This window comes from Drosophila subpulchrella, unplaced genomic scaffold (genome assembly GCF_014743375.2).
Source record: "Drosophila subpulchrella strain 33 F10 #4 breed RU33 unplaced genomic scaffold, RU_Dsub_v1.1 Primary Assembly Seq33, whole genome shotgun sequence".
Taxonomy (NCBI): domain Eukaryota; kingdom Metazoa; phylum Arthropoda; class Insecta; order Diptera; family Drosophilidae; genus Drosophila; species Drosophila subpulchrella.
The window spans coordinates 1,306,545-1,324,213 of NW_023665570.1; the positions used below are offsets into that span (position 1 = coordinate 1,306,545).

Genomic DNA, 17,669 nt, shown 5'->3' on the forward strand with positions numbered 1-17,669 from the left:
CGCAGGAATTTTTTTTACAATACACTAGTTTAAGTGGATGAAAATACTATGTGGTCCTAAAATCTTTCAAAATGAAACAGCTTTTTAACAGCTCGTGAACAACTACTGGAGTTCTTTTGATTTCTTAATTAGTTTTACAGTCACAGGACACATGTTTCAACAACATGATCGGACATGTTCCTCTAAAAAATCAATCTACAGATATGTTGGGTGTGCGACCTTTCTCACGTACACAGCAAACACGTTGAAATTCACAGTGTAAGTTTTTACTTTACATCGAAAGTCATCTAGAGGACAATAATTTAAGATCATTCAGACTATAAAAACTCACAACAAGTAATGTTATTGACTAACCAGCTAATAACAACAAGTACACAGCTACAAAACAGATAGTTACCATCTTAACAACTCATAACAGCTAGAAACCAGCTAATAACAACTAAAAAAAAAACTAGTTAACAGCCACCACACAGATAGTAACCATCTTATAACAGCTCATAACAGTTAATAACAGCTAGTCACCAGCAAACAACTAGTAAACATCTAGTAAACAGGTAGAAGCCATCTTATAACAGCTGATAACAGTTAATAGCAGCTAGTAACTAGCTAATAACAACGTCTAACAGCTATACCAAGTCCAAAGAGCTCCACCCTCATCATGAGTCAGGAAAACCAGATGAGCATTATAGTAAAAGAGTTTATTAAACTTAATCAAAATGCGCTGCTATTTTAGACAAGAATGCCTTACCCTTTTGAAGAATACGCTTTGAATACTTAATTACTAACACCAATCCTTGACTTATCAGGCCGATCATGTTTTTTCGGTTTCTGATGGTTCTGGGGGTGGTACAAATGGATGTTTTGAAAGTATTTCAACATCTGAGAAACAATAACTTGTGAGATTTGTTTACCTTGTTTTATGGGAGACATGTACAAATCAGAATTTGCAGTGATGGATTATAGCCGGTATATAATTTTATTTCTTAAAGAAGTTGGTAAGAGTTCACCAAAATGGAGCCAGAAAATAATTATATACAAATATATATATTATATATATTTAATTATATAAAATGAAACATGTTCACAATAATAAAATTAATGAATTACTATTGCAATAACTTGGACTTTTTAACTGGTATTAAAACTACAGTTACGGAGAATGGAAAATATTTTTTTGATTAAGGTATGTCGGAAACTTGAGAGTTTCTACACATTCCTAACTTCATCTCTTATCAATGGTCTTGAGATGTATACTCTTATTAGTTATCCTGCGCCTATGGTCTTGGGTATGTGACTTTTATGACGGTCAGTTAATGATAGGTCGCAGCATGTCGGTTTTTGGTAATTGAAGCTTATAATCGGGGTAGGTCTTGCTTGTGTTCCTATAATTGGTAATATGTTTATGACTCACTTCTGGAATCGAGAGAATCTTTCACATAACAATACCTAGTCAATATTAATATGATAATTAGTAAGGGGCGGGGGTCATTAATAAGCTAGTTAGTAAAGGGGTGGGGGCTATTAATATGCTTATTGTTCCAGAATCCGCGTTTTCTAACCCCTTTATTGGGACTATTGAAGTTATAAAAGAGGTAGAATCGGTAGCTTCCGGACCGCTAAAAGCTTGCTTATAGGAACTGTGTGCCGAACTTCCATTAAAGCCCCACTTAGTAAATAGAAAAATGTTCACCATCTGACTCGAGCTTAAAGTTCTGGTCTTGTTTTTTTCTAAACGAATTAATCGTTGAGCAGAAAGATTAAGGAGAGATTCTTTACCCAGTTGAACAGCATACAAATCTGTCTATAGCATAATATCTAACATCATTGCATTGAAATCGAGTAAGTCGTGCTTCGACCAATACGGCCAGAGCTTCTTCTTTGGTCATTGTGCCATCTTGCGGCCTTGCAACACACTTTGATGCATCAACGGGTCCCTCATCTCTTAGCTTAAGTTGTATAGCAAAAGCAAACACAGTCGAAGAATGTTGTTCTCTCAAGTCCTGGGTTTTTCGAAGCTTGGTTCGGTTGGCTGATTCTTCAAACGATTTCGTCAAAGCTCGCAAACTAATGGTATGACAATATCTAGCTATGCCTGATTTGCCTTGAGAAAAAGGTCTTCCACTCTATATGCTCGCGTTCTGAAATAAACATTTTGAGCTTGCCTTTCAGATTAACCGAGTTCTGAGCCGTTGCCCTCGTATATTCGCATAAATAGTTTTCAAAGTGCATAAACTTTTCATGAAACGATTCTCACACAGTCCTTTGCATGATGAGAAAAAGCTCTCGGCGAGTCAGAGAAACGGTAGTTCTGTTTAAAATACATTTTAGTTAATTTAATCTTTGCTTTGCTTAAGACACACACATGTAACGTAAGACCTTACAAACAATTTGATAATACTATTTTTTCACAAATCTAAGACATCACCATAGCTCTAAGACTCTAATACAGCACAATTATAAGAACATGTTTGACGCGAGAAGCACACTGTAAAAACCTCCGGCAGCACTTTCTATTATGAAAAAATTAGATTTGGACTTGAATTCATTGATTGAAACGCTTGCAGCAAAAAAAAAATCAAAGAAACTTGACACAGCTGATTTGTATTACAACTAGGGATCTATGTTGTAAGTGCGTGCCAAGAACAAAGGCTGACGATATTTGAAAAAACGAAAAACTGTTTGTTAAATTAAAGATGATTTTCTCAGAAGAGGCACAAAAAAGAAGGCTAATTCTTTAAAACTTATTAGTTAAATATTAGAAGTTGTTTTAAAATAAATATTAAGTGCGGGCTATGCCCGGAACACTACTTTTAGTATAACAATATCCAAAAAAATAACATGATTTTGTTAACTATTTAAAAAAAATTAATTTGAACTGCAAAATTTTTTTTGTTGTGCTAAAAATTCGTTAATTTAAATAAGAAGCTTTCTTTCTCTAAGAACAACTTCAAAAAAGTATAAAAATGCAATTTATAATTAATTTCTATTTTGAATCAAGAACTTTGAAAACCTGTAGCAAGATAACTAATCATCACTTAGTTGTTTCTTAAGGTGCTATTCAACAAATTTGAAAATCTTAAAAAAAACATTTTGGCAGGGTATTTCTTTAAGTCGCCCCATCGTGTGACGTAATTCACCAATAATTGAATTTTTGCATAAGTTTCAAGACCTGGGTCACATTAGTATGGTTTATCAACCCAAACTCGACGAAGCTCCTTTCGACACACCGTATAATTGCGTACTTATACCAAATAGTACGTCGACATAGCCTGCTGTAGTATTCGAAATATGCATTCAAGTTCGCAAAAATGTCTAAAATATTTACTTTAAGTAGGTCTAACTATTCAACCTGATCATTGCAGACTTAACCTAAATTTTTGCATACATCGTTACACCATTGCTGCTTACTTCGTACTTTGAACTCAACACTAAGCCATAAAATCATCGATTAATGTAGAACGCTTTTTTATCCGGTGCCAGAACCGTGAAATCATTGTTTCAAATAAGGCAGGAAATCTATACAATTTTTAAAAAGGTACACTTTCATTTGGCAAAATAAAATTCTAGCCACAAGGACTTTATCAACGTTTGCACTGTAAAAGATATAAACTTGGGGGACGATTCAGTTACCAGCACCCTGGACTTAAAATGGTACTATCGAAGAATTATATTCTTTTTCTCTGTTCTTCCTCAGAAAAACTCGGATATAGTTTCCAAACACACTATCATGTCGGTCGCGTCTTCATATCTTGACACATTGGGCTTAGTAATGCCAGTCGTTATCGTCGCAAAAATTATACTTCAATTGTTAGTAGCCCCGTTCAGCAGAACAAGCAGAACAGATCACTGATGGAATTCTTATGATACTTTTGCTAAACGCACGATACTTATCATGATGCAAAGATTCTTCAATCATCATAAGTAAAAAGGGAGCGTAAAAATAGTAAGCTACCATTTCTTGATACATGATACGTTGCTGCTGGCGTGTTCCGATGAGTGAAATATCGATATGAACTTACAGAATAATTAAAAAAAACCTTGAATTAAGTTAAGTTCTTTACTATTGTTAAGGCCTTTTTGGTTTTTACGTATTCACGATTTCTGTTCGCTTTTTCGAACGCAATTTTAATAAAAAATATTTTATAAAAAGTGACTGCCAAAAAATGTATGACCACAAGGTTATTTATACCTTTGCAAAAAAACATTCCACACTCCGCGACGGAAGAAGAAACAACTCCTTGCCACTAAGGGCACCTCAATCCTGCACATTTAATCTCGAGAGACTGTACTGTGGCGGTGCCAAAGGCGATAGTTCGACGGACACGAATTTCTGCGGTTGGATCAAACTCAGTGGACAGCAGACAAGCGTGAGGAGCCTGATGAAGAGGTTGAAAAAGCAAGCAGTAACAAACTTGCGCTGCGTACAAAACGACGGAATCTAAATCTGAGATCCCAATTTTCAATCTTTGATAGTTTCTGAGATATCCACGTTCATATTTACGATTTTTTGAAGTTTGTGGGCGGTTTGTGGGCGTTAAAGTGGACGTGGCAAACTTTTTTTAGGTCAATCGATAGGTATTGATGAGAACAATACATTTCAGTTAAAATTTTTATTCTAGCATCAAAACTGTTGGAGCCACAGTTTTGGGCGTGGCACTCTGCTGAAACAAACTTGCGCTGCGCAGGAGTCTCAGGAATCTGCATGCCTAATCCCAGTATTGTAGCTCTAATAGCTTCTGAGATCTCAGCGTTCATACGGACAGACGGACAGACGGACATGGCTAGATCGACTCGGCTGATCAAGATCATCCTGATCAAGAATATATATACTTTATGGGGTCGGAAACGCTTCCTTCTGCCTGTTACATACTTTCCGACGAGTCTAGTATACTCTTTTACTCTACGAGTAACGGGTATAAAAATCTTGGTCTCCTTTAAAAAAAAAGTCTTCACTTTGAGCTGAACAGAGAAGGCGGTCATTAAGAGCACGCCAATGTTCCCGACAGCCAAGAACATCAAATCTTAATTTCAAGCAACAACAATATGTAGACCACTATATGCGTTATATCCATCTAAAAATCTTCCGTGCAGACCCAAAGACGCTTGTCGGCCTAATTACAGATTACAGTTTTGGATTGTCAATGCTCGACGAGTCCCGGTTTTACTCAACCAAATCAAGGGTCAACTTCCCAAGGCTCGGCTTATCCCTCCGAAACCATTCTTAAGATGCCGAGTTGATTCTGAACTCTACTCCGCTATCGCCACTTTCTTTGGCTTCAAACGACCTCATCATCACCCTGGGCCTTTACTACTTGATCCGCCAGAGACAGACATTAAGATTGAGAATCTAGAGCGTTGGCGACGAGTCTGTGTCATTAAGGATCAAATCTGGCGTCGCTGGTCACTGGAACACATTCAAGAACTACAACTATGAAGCAACACCAAATATTTCCGTTGGTGTCATGGTTATAATATATGAACACATTATGCCACCACAACGATGTAATCTAGGTCGGATCATACCGGGAAAACACAACAGGGTGCTCGTCGCCAATATTCGTAGCGTCAAGGGAGTTGGCCGACGACACATACCAAACACAAGTTTGAACTCTTGTTGGTTTCTTGGAAGTCATTTATTACTTTCCGAAACATTAGGGACTTCCCATAAAAATTTTGTAAATACATCATGTAACCAGTTATATTTTCGCGCTATAACTTCTATTAAAATTACATATGTTATTCCTATCAGCTCTAGTATGACCAGTGAAATTTTCGATCACGTTAAATAAATGGATATCAACGTATTTATCGAGCCGGAGCCAGAGAGTAGATTTTAAAAGATCAATCTATAACCATGTTCACGTGACCTTTGGTGTTCCCCAAGGGAGCAACCTAGGACCTCTTCTCTTTGCAATCTTCATAAATGACTCGCCGTAAGTAGTTCTTTTTTCTCTTGTTTTCTGCATTCTTTGTGCATTGTGAGGAGCCTGATGAAGAGGTTGAAAAAGCAAGCAGTAACAAACTTGCGCTGCGTACAAAACGACGGAATCTAAATCTGAGATCCCAATTTTCAATCTTTGATAGTTTCTGAGATATCCACGTTCATATTTACGATTTTTTGAAGTTTGTGGGCGGTTTGTGGGCGTTAAAGTGGACGTGGCAAACTTTTTTTAGGTCAATCGATAGGTATTGATGAGAACAATACATTTCAGTTAAAATTTTTATTCTAGCATCAAAACTGTAGGAGCCACAGTTTTGGGCGTGGCACTCTGCTGAAACAAACTTGCGCTGCGCAGGAGTCTCAGGAATCTGCATGCCTAATCCCAGTATTGTAGCTCTAATAGCTTCTGAGATCTCAGCGTTCATACGGACAGACGGACAGACGGACATGGCTAGATCGACTCGGCTGATCAAGATCATCCTGATCAAGAATATATATACTTTATGGGGTCGGAAACGCTTCCTTCTGCCTGTTACATACTTTCCGACGAGTCTAGTATACTCTTTTACTCTACGAGTAACGGGTATAAAAATCTTGGTCTCCTTTAAAAAAAAAGTCTTCACTTTGAGCTGAACAGAGAAGGCGGTCATTAAGAGCACGCCAATGTTCCCGACAGCCAAGAACATCAAATCTTAATTTCAAGCAACAACAATATGTAGACCACTATATGCGTTATATCCATCTAAAAATCTTCCGTGCAGACCCAAAGACGCTTGTCGGCCTAATTACAGATTACAGTTTTGGATTGTCAATGCTCGACGAGTCCCGGTTTTACTCAACCAAATCAAGGGTCAACTTCCCAAGGCTCGGCTTATCCCTCCGAAACCATTCTTAAGATGCCGAGTTGATTCTGAACTCTACTCCGCTATCGCCACTTTCTTTGGCTTCAAACGACCTCTTCATCACCCTGGGCCTTTACTACTTGATCCGCCAGAGACAGACCATAAGATTGAGAATCTAGAGCGTTGGCGACGAGTCTGTGTCATTAAGGATCAAATCTGGCGTCGCTGGTCACTGGAACACATTCAAGAACTACAACTATGAAGCAACACCAAATATTTCCCTTGGTGTCATGGTTATAATATATGAACACATTATGCCACCACAACGATGTAATCTAGGTCGGATCATACCGGGAAAACACAACAGGGTGCTCGTCGCCAATATTCGTAGCGTCAAGGGAGTTGGCCGACGACACATACCAAACACAAGTTTGAACTCTTGTTGGTTTCTTGGAAGTCATTTATTACTTTCCGAAACATTGGGGACTTTCCATAAAAATTTTGTAAAAACATCATGTAACCAGTTATATTTTCGCGCTATAACTTCTATTAAAATTACATATGTTATTCCTATCAGCTCTAGTATGACCAGTGAAATTTTCGATCACGTTAAATAAATGGATATCAACGTATTTATCGAGTCGGAGCCAGAGAGTAGATTTTAAAAGATCAATCTATAACCATGTTCACGTAACCTTTGGTGTTCCCCAAGGGAGCAACCTAGGACCTCTTCTCTTTGCAATCTTCATAAATGACTCGCCTTAAGTAGTTCTTTTTTCTCTTGTTCTCTGCATTCTTTGTGCATTGTAAATTTGCTGTTCTTGAATAACTCTACGTATAGCTACATGTCCTTTGATCGGAAGAATCTTTTCTTTACTAGGGATTCTATTAGAACGAGTGATCGTGAACGTATCAATTCCGTAACAACAATAACTCAAACTTCACTGATCAGATTGGCATTATAATCAAAAGCAAAAAAAGGTTTTGGCATTTGTAAAACTTTGGCCAAGAGAATTTCAGTACACCTTGAAACACGAATAAATTTATCTGGTTTGTCAATATTTGAATATACGCTTAAAATTCGGACTTTATCGAATCGGTACAGAAACAGTTCATTTTTGCTTTACGTGAATTAAACCGGAAAACCATCTTATCTCGTATTTAATTTTTAGATCGCTGTGCTCGCAATATACCTCTTAGAACTTAAATGTTAGTCAAAGCACATCTATACAGAACAACTCCTTAAAATTTAAATTTATTTACTATTTGTATATTTTTAATAAAGAAGATCCTTGAATAACAGATAACCTTGGTTTCAGAGGACACAATATTACCTTCATAAGTGGATTTCCTGCTGATTTTAATATTGAAGGTCTGCAGGAGGTAACACCAGCTGGACTTGTTGAATATATTCACAACTATACCAATTGGGATCTGTTGGGTGCACGAATGGCTGGAGAAATGCCTATTAAGCCGTGGGACGGATTGCGTTACGCGTTTGAAGTAAGTTTAAATTTAAATTGTTTTTTACCCATATAGACAGAAATCTCCTCCAACTACAGGGGTGGTCATAAGTATTTTCACAAAACAAAAGCTAAATATACTCATAATTTGAACTTACTTCTTGTTAACTTTGGCATCAATGGAAAGGTAATTTAAATGCCGTTTGAATGATACAATACATTTCTTAACACATTCAGTACTTATTAAAAAGGACGAATTTGTGTAAAAATCTACTTTTTAAACTTTTTTCCTCGTCTTTGCCTTAAAGGAAATCTTGATTTGTCCCATACTTTAAAAGAAGGTGTGTTAAAATATACTTCTTACAGATATTCGCCAACAATAAAGCATTATTTAAGAGAACACCAATTTAGTTCCTAACGATTTATACATTGAAAGACGATAAATTAAGGGGATATGCCCACAGCCCAAACCGTAAAAGCTACAGCAGCAACATTTTTGCACAACATTTCATTGAGTACTAGGTTTTCCCAAGCAGTCGCTATGTCTACCAGTGCCCCAAACAGCACAAAAAAGGGTTAAAGGAGCAAAATTAAGTGTAGGATAAGAGTTTAAGATTCTCACAGTTTGCGTAAATTCAAAACAAGAAAGGACGCAATAGTCGATGCCATCGACTATCAAACACCTGTCACTCAGTTAAGGTGAGTGCAAGAGAGATGGAGATATTCCAGCAGCAAAGCGACAGTCGCCAAGACTTAAATTTTAAATTGCCTATAACTTTTTAAAGAATGTTCCGATTTGAAAAATTTTAGACATGTAGATGGATATGAATAATCAACACAAAGTCTTTTACCGTCCAGCGCGGCATCCTGCTGAAAAAATCTTGCGCTGCCAAAGAAGCTCAAGAATCAACATGGCAAGTGCACACTTTCCAGCTCTTATAATTTCCGAGACTCAGCGTTCATATGGACAAACCAACACTCGGACATGGCTAGATCGACTCGGATTGTGATCCTGATCAAGAATATATATACATTATAAGGTCGGAAACGCTTTCTTTCACCTATTACATACTTTGCGACGAATCTAATATATCCTTTTACTCTACGAGAACAATTATATATTTTGAAAAGGGGAATCATTTGGGGCCCTTACAAGCAGTCGCTATGTCTGGTAGTGCCATAAACAGCTCATAAAAAGGATTTAAAAATAAAGTAAAGATTTTTTATTATTATATTTTTTTAAATTTTAAATTACATATTTTGAAAAGGAAGATTATCATCTTTTCTTATTATCTTTCTTTCCAAAATATGTAATTTTAATTGAAATTGTAAGTTTAAAATCACTAGGATGCAAAATAAATAGGGATATTTTTGGTTTATACATTTCTTAGTTAATTAAATTTAGCTTGTTAACCAAACGGTCGATTTACACAGGAACACAAAATCGAACAGGTTCCGCGATATAGCAAGGAATACAAATAACCGATGTTGGCCCACTTATTGAGTTATGTGACCTACAGAATTTACTTATATTACAAATTTTTTCCGATCACACTCTTTACACAAGAAGATATTACTAAGCATGGAAGAACGCTATAGTAGCATAGTCAGCAAAGGGGACCAACGGGAAATGGCGATATGCAAGCAGCAAGGCGAGATTGAAATGCGCCACCTATCCGCGATCTCAATATATGGTTATGTGGGCAGACAGACTTAAGCGTTATGGGCTTTATGCTGAAACAAACTTGCGCTGCGTAAAAAGCTTAGGAACCTACATACCAAATTCCAACTTTCTAGCTTTTGTAGTTTCCGAGGTTTTTAGGCGTTCATCCGGACGGACGGACATGTCTAGATCGACTCGTCTAGTGATGCTGATCAAGAATATATATACTTTATGGGGTCGGAACCGCTTCCTTCTACCTGTTACATACTTTCCGACGATTGTACTATACGCTTTTACTCTCATTAAGCACACTCCTTTCTCGCGTAATGTAGGTTTTTTATTTTAACAACAGATAATAAAAAAGCTTATTGCTTCTGCTCCTATATGTTGTAAAATTTAAAATAAGTCGTGGCAACTTTTGAAATGCGAGTATAGTTATATACTCGAAGAGTAAAAGGGTATACTAGATTCGTCAGAAAGTATGTAACAGGCAGAAGGAAGCGTTTCCGACCCCAAAAAGTATATATGTTCTTGATCAGGATCACTAGACGAGTCGATCTAGCCATGTCCGTCTGTCCGTATGAACGCTGAGATCTCGGAAACTATAAGAGCAACAATACTGGAATTAAGCATGCACATTCCTGAGATTCTTGCGCAGCGCAAGGTTGTTTCAGCAGAGTACCACGCCCACTCTAACGTCCACAAACCGCCCAAGTCTGTGGCTCCTACAGTTTTGATGGTAGAATAAAAATTTTAACTGAAATGTGTTGTTCGCATCAATACCTATCGATTGACCCAAAAAAAAAGTTTGCCACGCCCACTTTAACGCCCACAAACCGCCCACAAACTTAAAAAATCGTAAATATGACGTGGATATCTCGAAAACTATCAAAGCTAGAGAACTAAGTTCTCCGATTTAGATTCCGTAGCCTTGTACGCAGCGCAAGTTTGTTACGCGAATATGCCACGCCCACTCGATCTCGGAAACTATGAGGGCTAGGCTATTGAGATTTGGCGTGCAGGTTCCTGAGCTTCTTACGCAGCGCAAGTTTGTTTCAGTAGAGTGCCACGCCCACTCTAACGCCCACAAACCGCCCAAAACTGTGGCTCCTACAGTTTTGATGCTAGAATAAAAATTTTAACTGAAATGTATTGTTCTCATCAATACCTATCGATTGATAAAAAAAAAGGTTTACCACGCCCACTTTTACGCCCACTTTTACGCCCACAAACCGCCCACAAACTTCAAAAAATCGTAAGAATGTACGTGGATATCTCGGAAACTATCAAGGATAGAGAATTGGGATCTCAGATTTAGATTCCGTAGCCTTGTGCGCAGCGCAAGTTTGTTACGCAAATATGCCACGCCCACTCTAACGCCAACAAAACGCCAAAGCCTGTGGCGCCCACAATTTTCATTCTAGATACATAATTTTAACTGAACTGTATTGGTCTCGTCAAAACCTATCGATTGACCCAAAAAAATTTGCCACGCCCACTCTAACGCCCATAACGCTTAAATCTGTCTACCGCCGATAGGTGGCGCATTTCAATCTCGCTTTGCTGCTTGCAAATCTCCATTTCCCTTTGGTACCTTTATCTGAGTAACGGGTATCTGATAGTCGAGGTACTCGACTATAGCGTTCTTCCTTGTTTTTAATTTAAGTCTTAGAAAATGTGGGCGCATAAGCTTTGGGCAGGTTATGGGCGTTCGAGTGGTCGTGGAAGTACTCGTGCGATGTGCAAGATTCTCTAGCATCTACATGCTGTTGATCTTTTATACACTCAGAGAAAATAATCAAGTATTTCGAGCTTAAATTAAGTAAATTAATTAAGTAAGTATATGCCAATCTCGAGAACAAAATACCGCTTTCAAGTACACCCAGAAAAAAAAGAACGAACAAAATCAAGAACATTTATCATGATTTGACAACAATCCGTTTGCTAAGTTCCGTTCATAAAACACGAACGCCGCGTGGTCAAATCATGAATTGTGAACGCTTCACTGAAAAATGCCTTGACAGAAATGGGGAGAACGCCGTTCTTAAATCATCAACACCGTTCATGAAAACATGTATGTAGGTCTAGTGTCCCGATTGTCCGCACCCCAAAAATTCGCTCGGTGGTCCAGCTGCTAGAGCGTCCGCCTTTGGCATATGGGAAGTTTTATTAAAATATTTTTTGTAATGTTTATATGTACTTCTATTAATAAATAAATTGTCTTTGTCATCAGCAAAATAACCAAAATACATAAAATTCTAGCAATAACAAAACATATTAAATAAATCTCTACCAGGCGTCCAGAAAGTCTATCATGTACATGTACACAAACCTCGTTTTTTTGAGTTTTTGATGATCTCAAGTTAAGCCCGAAATGTTCTTAAACTGTCACCATTCGTTCGGAACCCAACCCTAAATTTTCGGTCGAATATTATGAACTACTGTTCATGAATTTTCAACAAACGGGCTTACGCACTTTTTAACCCCGTTTGGTCTTGTTTTTTGAACGTTTCGAACGGATTTTTTTCTGGGTGTAAGAATTTTTTGGACAGAAAATCAGGGTTCAAAAGGCTATGCTATATATGTAGTTATTACTATTTGTTATTGCTACGGGAGTAATTTGGTTGAAGCCTAGAGCAGAGCATTTTAAAAATACTACAAAATGAATTTTATATGGAGCCGTATCAACACTTAAACTATAGTATAAAGATTCTATAAAGTATTTATATTCTTGATCAGGATCCCTAGCCGAGTCGGCTAGATCGATCCTGCAATGCAAGTTTGCTCCAGCAGTTTGCCACGCCCATTCGAACGCCCATCCATAACGCTAAGACCCGTCTAGCGCCCACATTTGTTAACATTTTGTTACAATTTAAATGAGAATTGGTTTTTAGTCTCAACACTCATCTACATGCCAACAAATTATTGAAATTTGAATATTTATCAAAAAGTATACCAAGTAATAGTCCAAATTTTGTAAATTCAATCGAGATTGCACACCACATGTAGCAAATCAGCTGTTTTCACTATTTCGCCACTAAACCACTCAAGGCGCTATTGGCTATTTGTTGTTTTTGGCTATGTGGCGCTAGCTACAAGCAAGAATATGTCCATTCCTCTCGCACTCTTTTTAGCTGAGTAACGGGTATTTGAAAGCCGATATCATCGACTATAGCGTTCTCTCTTGTTTATATTCATAACTTAAGTTAACATAGTAAGCAATCCTATTTAGTTATTAGAGAATATTTTTACTGATCTTCAAATCGAGTGCTTTAAATTTTATTACATATAATAATATTACACTGAAAATACTACAGCATATTAACCATAGCACTGCTGAGAGCAGTAGCCGTAGTAATTGTGGAGTAATTTTATCTACATAGTATGGTCTGCTCCAAAAAAAAGCTATGAAGAATGCTGTAGTCGAGTGCCTTGACTATTAAATACCCGTTACTCAGATAAACGAAGCAAAAGGGAGTTGTAAATGTACAAGCAGCAAAGGGATATTGTAATGCGCCACCAACCCCCAATCTCAATATGCGGTTATGTGGTCGGCGGCGGGCGTTAGAGTGGGCGTGGCGTCTAACATCTGACCAAATCTCGCGTGTGAAAAGGTAGACTAAAAGCTCTGCCCGTATCGTAAAATTTTTTAATTTTTATATTGTAACGATTTGTTTAAATAATCGGTTCCTTGTTTTTGTAAAATACTCACTGTTTAATAATCAAATAAAAACGTACAATATAAATAAAATTTAAAAAAAACGTACTGCCAATTTAGCTCACAACCTTTGGAGAGGCAGGCGGATGGTCTAACCTCTTGGCTAATCAGGACTGTGAAAAATCTTATAAAAGTCCCTATCGACTTCGTTCCACCCCCTCTCTAGACTTGGTTTATAACAAATTCTACTCATTCTGATTTTTGAAAAACATTTTGTGCTTGATTTATAAGCATCTTAACTTGATCTAACTTTGAGTCAAAAATCAACTTCATTTAGGGGGTTTATGTTCTTATATTCATAATATTTTTGACTTAAATAGATTTTAAGAACTAATTCAATTTAATTCGAGCATATTGAGAACATTTTTAGCCCAGAAGAAGTTGTTAAGTTATGAAAAACATTTTCTACTAGATAAGAACGTCAGAATTCTCTCTGTGTATATATGTACTGGCTTTCATACCCCGACTTTGTCGGCGTTTAAGAAACTGTTCTTCAAAGTCTTAGGAAAGATTTTAACACTGTTATGTCTCCATAAAACTATTTTTAACAATTGAAATAATTCAGAAATATCTAAATTTGTATGTTAAATTAAAAACCAATATTTTTTTATATCTCCCTCAAATGCATGGTTGAATTTGAAGGACGAGTCTTAAATAAGGTTCGAAATAAGAGGTAAACCCATTTTATGGTTTGGAGTTTAAAATTGCCTATGCTTAGATGAAAAAATCCCCCTAGACTACAAAGCATAGATTAAATTGAAGGACGAGTTTTAAATAAGGTCCACAATAGGAGGGAAACCCATTTTATGGTCTGGAGTTGAAAATTGTCCATGCTTAGATGAAAGAGCCTTTAAATTAACATCAGACAATCCACAAATTCAAAATTGACTCCAAAATAAACATTTGCAAAGAATTATCATAGTGAAGCTAGTATCATGGTATCATACCATATCATAATGTAAACCCATATAGGATCAACATGTTCACTTTGATATTAATACAAAATAAATTTATTTTGGATGCTTTACCACGATTATAAACCAAAACAAATTTCAAAAACACATCGAAATTCTTTGCAGAAACGTAAGAAAATAACAGCCCTTGAGATATTTTGAAAGAGCCACACAACAATTTTCCCAAGGAAAGATTCTGAGGTCTAGTATTGCCGTTCGTTGTTATTGTTGTTGTTGCGGCCCAAGCTTCAGAACAACATTTTTATACCCGTTACTCGTAGAGTAAAAGGGTATACTAGATTCGTCGGAAAATATGTAACAGGCAGAAGGAAGCGTTTCCGACCCCATAAAGTATATATATTCTTGATCAGGATCACTAGCCGAGTCGATCTAGCCATGTCCGTCTGTCCGGATAAACGCTGAGATCTCGGAATCTATAGAGCTGGGCTATTGAGATTTGGCGTGCAGATTCCTGAGCTTCTTACGCAGCGCAAGTTTGTTTCAGCAGAGTGCCACGCCCACTCTAACGCCCACAAAACGCCCAAAACTGTGGCTCCTACAGTTTTGATGCTAGAATAAAAATTTTAACTGAAATGTGTTGGTCTCGTCAATACCTATCGATTGATCCAACAAAAAATGCCACGCCCATTCTAACGCCCATAACACTTAAATCTGTCTACCGCCGGTAGGTGTCGCCTTTCAATCTCGCTTTGCTGCTTGCATATCTCCATTACCCTTTGGTCCCTTTAGCTGAGTAACGGGTATCTGATAGTCGAGGTACTCGACTATAGCGTTCTCCTTTGTTTTACTTTAAAATATATAAAGCCATATACGAGTATTTCAACCAAAAAAATTTCAGATCGCAGTATTGTTAAGTTTTTAAGACTTTTCTTTAAATGGTGATAATTTTGTTGCCGTAGCTGTACATGTGTGTATGTATGTTTATTGCTTACATTGCACAAAGTAATGTTTTCGGATTTGTTTGCTTTATTCATTCAAGTTCCCGAAATGCTAGCTTTAAACTAAAAAAAAAATTAAATAGTTTTGCATTCGCTTATTGGGTTCTTAATAATTATTCTAGTTCGGTTTCATTGCTAACGGTAATTAGAACCCTTTTTTTGTTATTTGTTTAAAAAAAAACTTAAAAAACTTAAACACACAAGTGTTTTCAAAATTAACTGCCCCATCCACTTCCCTTGCAGCCTTACCCATCCTGTCATCTCGTGTTTTGGTTGTAACTGGTCCCGCTCTCTTTGCCCCCGCTCTCTTGGACTTTGTGAACTAAAATTCGACGAGATAACGCAAAAAATGTTACAAAATTTTTGAAAAATACTTAAAAGCATGCAAGAGCTTTTAAAACAAAACTTAAGCGAGTATGCCATAGATATAGCCGTGATCAAAAAATCATAGTGATCGGACAAACGGGGAACATTTTTTTTGTTTTAAGTCTTTTCTCCAAATTAGGGAAGCTTAAGCTTAATTTCTGCAAAAAACGGCGATAATATAAACATCTTAAGACTTATGGTGCATATAAATATATTTTTTTTCCTAAAGTTCTTATTTAAGTTGTCTGGAGCCCATATGAAATGTTGAGTAAAAACTTGGCAGCTAAAGCTCTCGAACTCTCTTTATCTCTGTTTGCTTAACCCATTAGCTATCGCTGTTTTAAAATACACTGGTCGGCATATGTATTTTGACAAAATAAAAGTTAAGTATACTCATAACTTGAATTTACTTCTTGTAAACTATAGGCATCAATGGAAAGGTAATTTCAATGCCGTTTGAATGATACAATACATTTCTTTACCCATTCAGTACTTATTGAAAAGGACGAATTTGTGTAAATCAACTTTGAAATTTAAAAAAAAAACTTTTTTCCTCGTCTTGAAAACTTAAATTTTTTGATGCAAAAAGTTTCTTCAAACAAAAATAATAGTAACTGCAAAAAGAATTTTTCAAATATCATTTTGCTTATATTTTTTATGATTTTTTGAAGGTGACAATGTCGGAAAAAATTTGTATGAAAAAGACAAAAATATGGCTCAAATGCCTGTTTTTAAGCATTTTCAAAAATTCATAAAAAATATAAGCAAAATGATATTTGAAAAATTCTTTTTGCAGTTACTATTATTTTTGTTTGAAGAAACTTTTTGCATCAAAAAATTTAAGTTTTCAAGACGAGGAAAAAAGTTTTTTTTAAAAAGTTCAAAGTTGATTTACACAAATTCGTCCTTTTCAATAAGTACTGAATGGGTAAAGAAATGTATTGTATCATTCAAACGGCATTGAAATTACCTTTCCATTGATGCCTATAGTTTACAAGAAGTAAATTCAAGTTATGAGTATACTTAACTTTTATTTTGTCAAAATACATATGCCGACCACTGTATATATCCTTAGAGATAAGTAGAGATATATAGAGAAATATCCATAGCACCACTGTGAGAACTTGAATCAAATGAGAGTTTGGAAAAAAAGAATTCGGAGAAAGAGAAGTTCGAGATAGAGAGTTTGGAGAACGAGAGGTTGAAGAAGGAGTGTTTGGAGAACTAAAAGTTGAAGAGAGAGAGAGAGAGAGAGAGTGGAGACTTCGATGGCAGAGTAAGGGTGCCGTGTGCAAAAGGAAATATCGGAACGCACCGGACCTTGGACTCTGCCGTGGACCTTGGACCATGAGAAGAAGTGCCACATCTCAGCAGCAAGACGGCGCGCCTCATGACATGCCACACGACGCAGGAGGCTCAGCAGGATACCGCCAAGACATTGGACTCCAGGTGGTAGCCTTGGGTCTAGGACAAAGAGGCCAAACTGGATCCGTGGACTTCGGACCTAGAGTGGAAAGTACCAGCGGGCTGTGCGCGAAAGGAAAATAACGGTTCCCGGATGCGTTGTATAAGGCCGCAGAGCTCTGGGAGCTGAATCAGTCGATCACGAGGAGTCAATCCAACAAGATCAGTCAGTTATCAAAGAACTAAGTCAACCAGCCGCACGAGAACAACAAGTGAACAACCACAAGTCAAGTTGTCGTAATCAGTGCCTCGGAAAGCCTACAAGGAGCAAGATCGTTACGTCGTTACGACGTTCGGGAT

The 17,669-nt window shown here is 37.0% G+C and overlaps 1 protein-coding gene across 2 annotated transcripts in view; it reads left to right on the forward strand.

Moving 5' to 3' along the window:
• Positions 1–17,669, forward strand: part of LOC119559699 (UDP-glycosyltransferase UGT5-like) — a 254,909-nt gene that overhangs the window by 148,808 nt on the left and 88,432 nt on the right. For both annotated transcript variants that reach the window (XM_037872761.1, XM_037872760.1), the window contains one exon: positions 8,103–8,286. In XM_037872761.1, the coding sequence (XP_037728689.1) occupies positions 8,103–8,286 (184 nt within the window). The remainder of the gene's footprint in view (positions 1–8,102; positions 8,287–17,669) is intronic.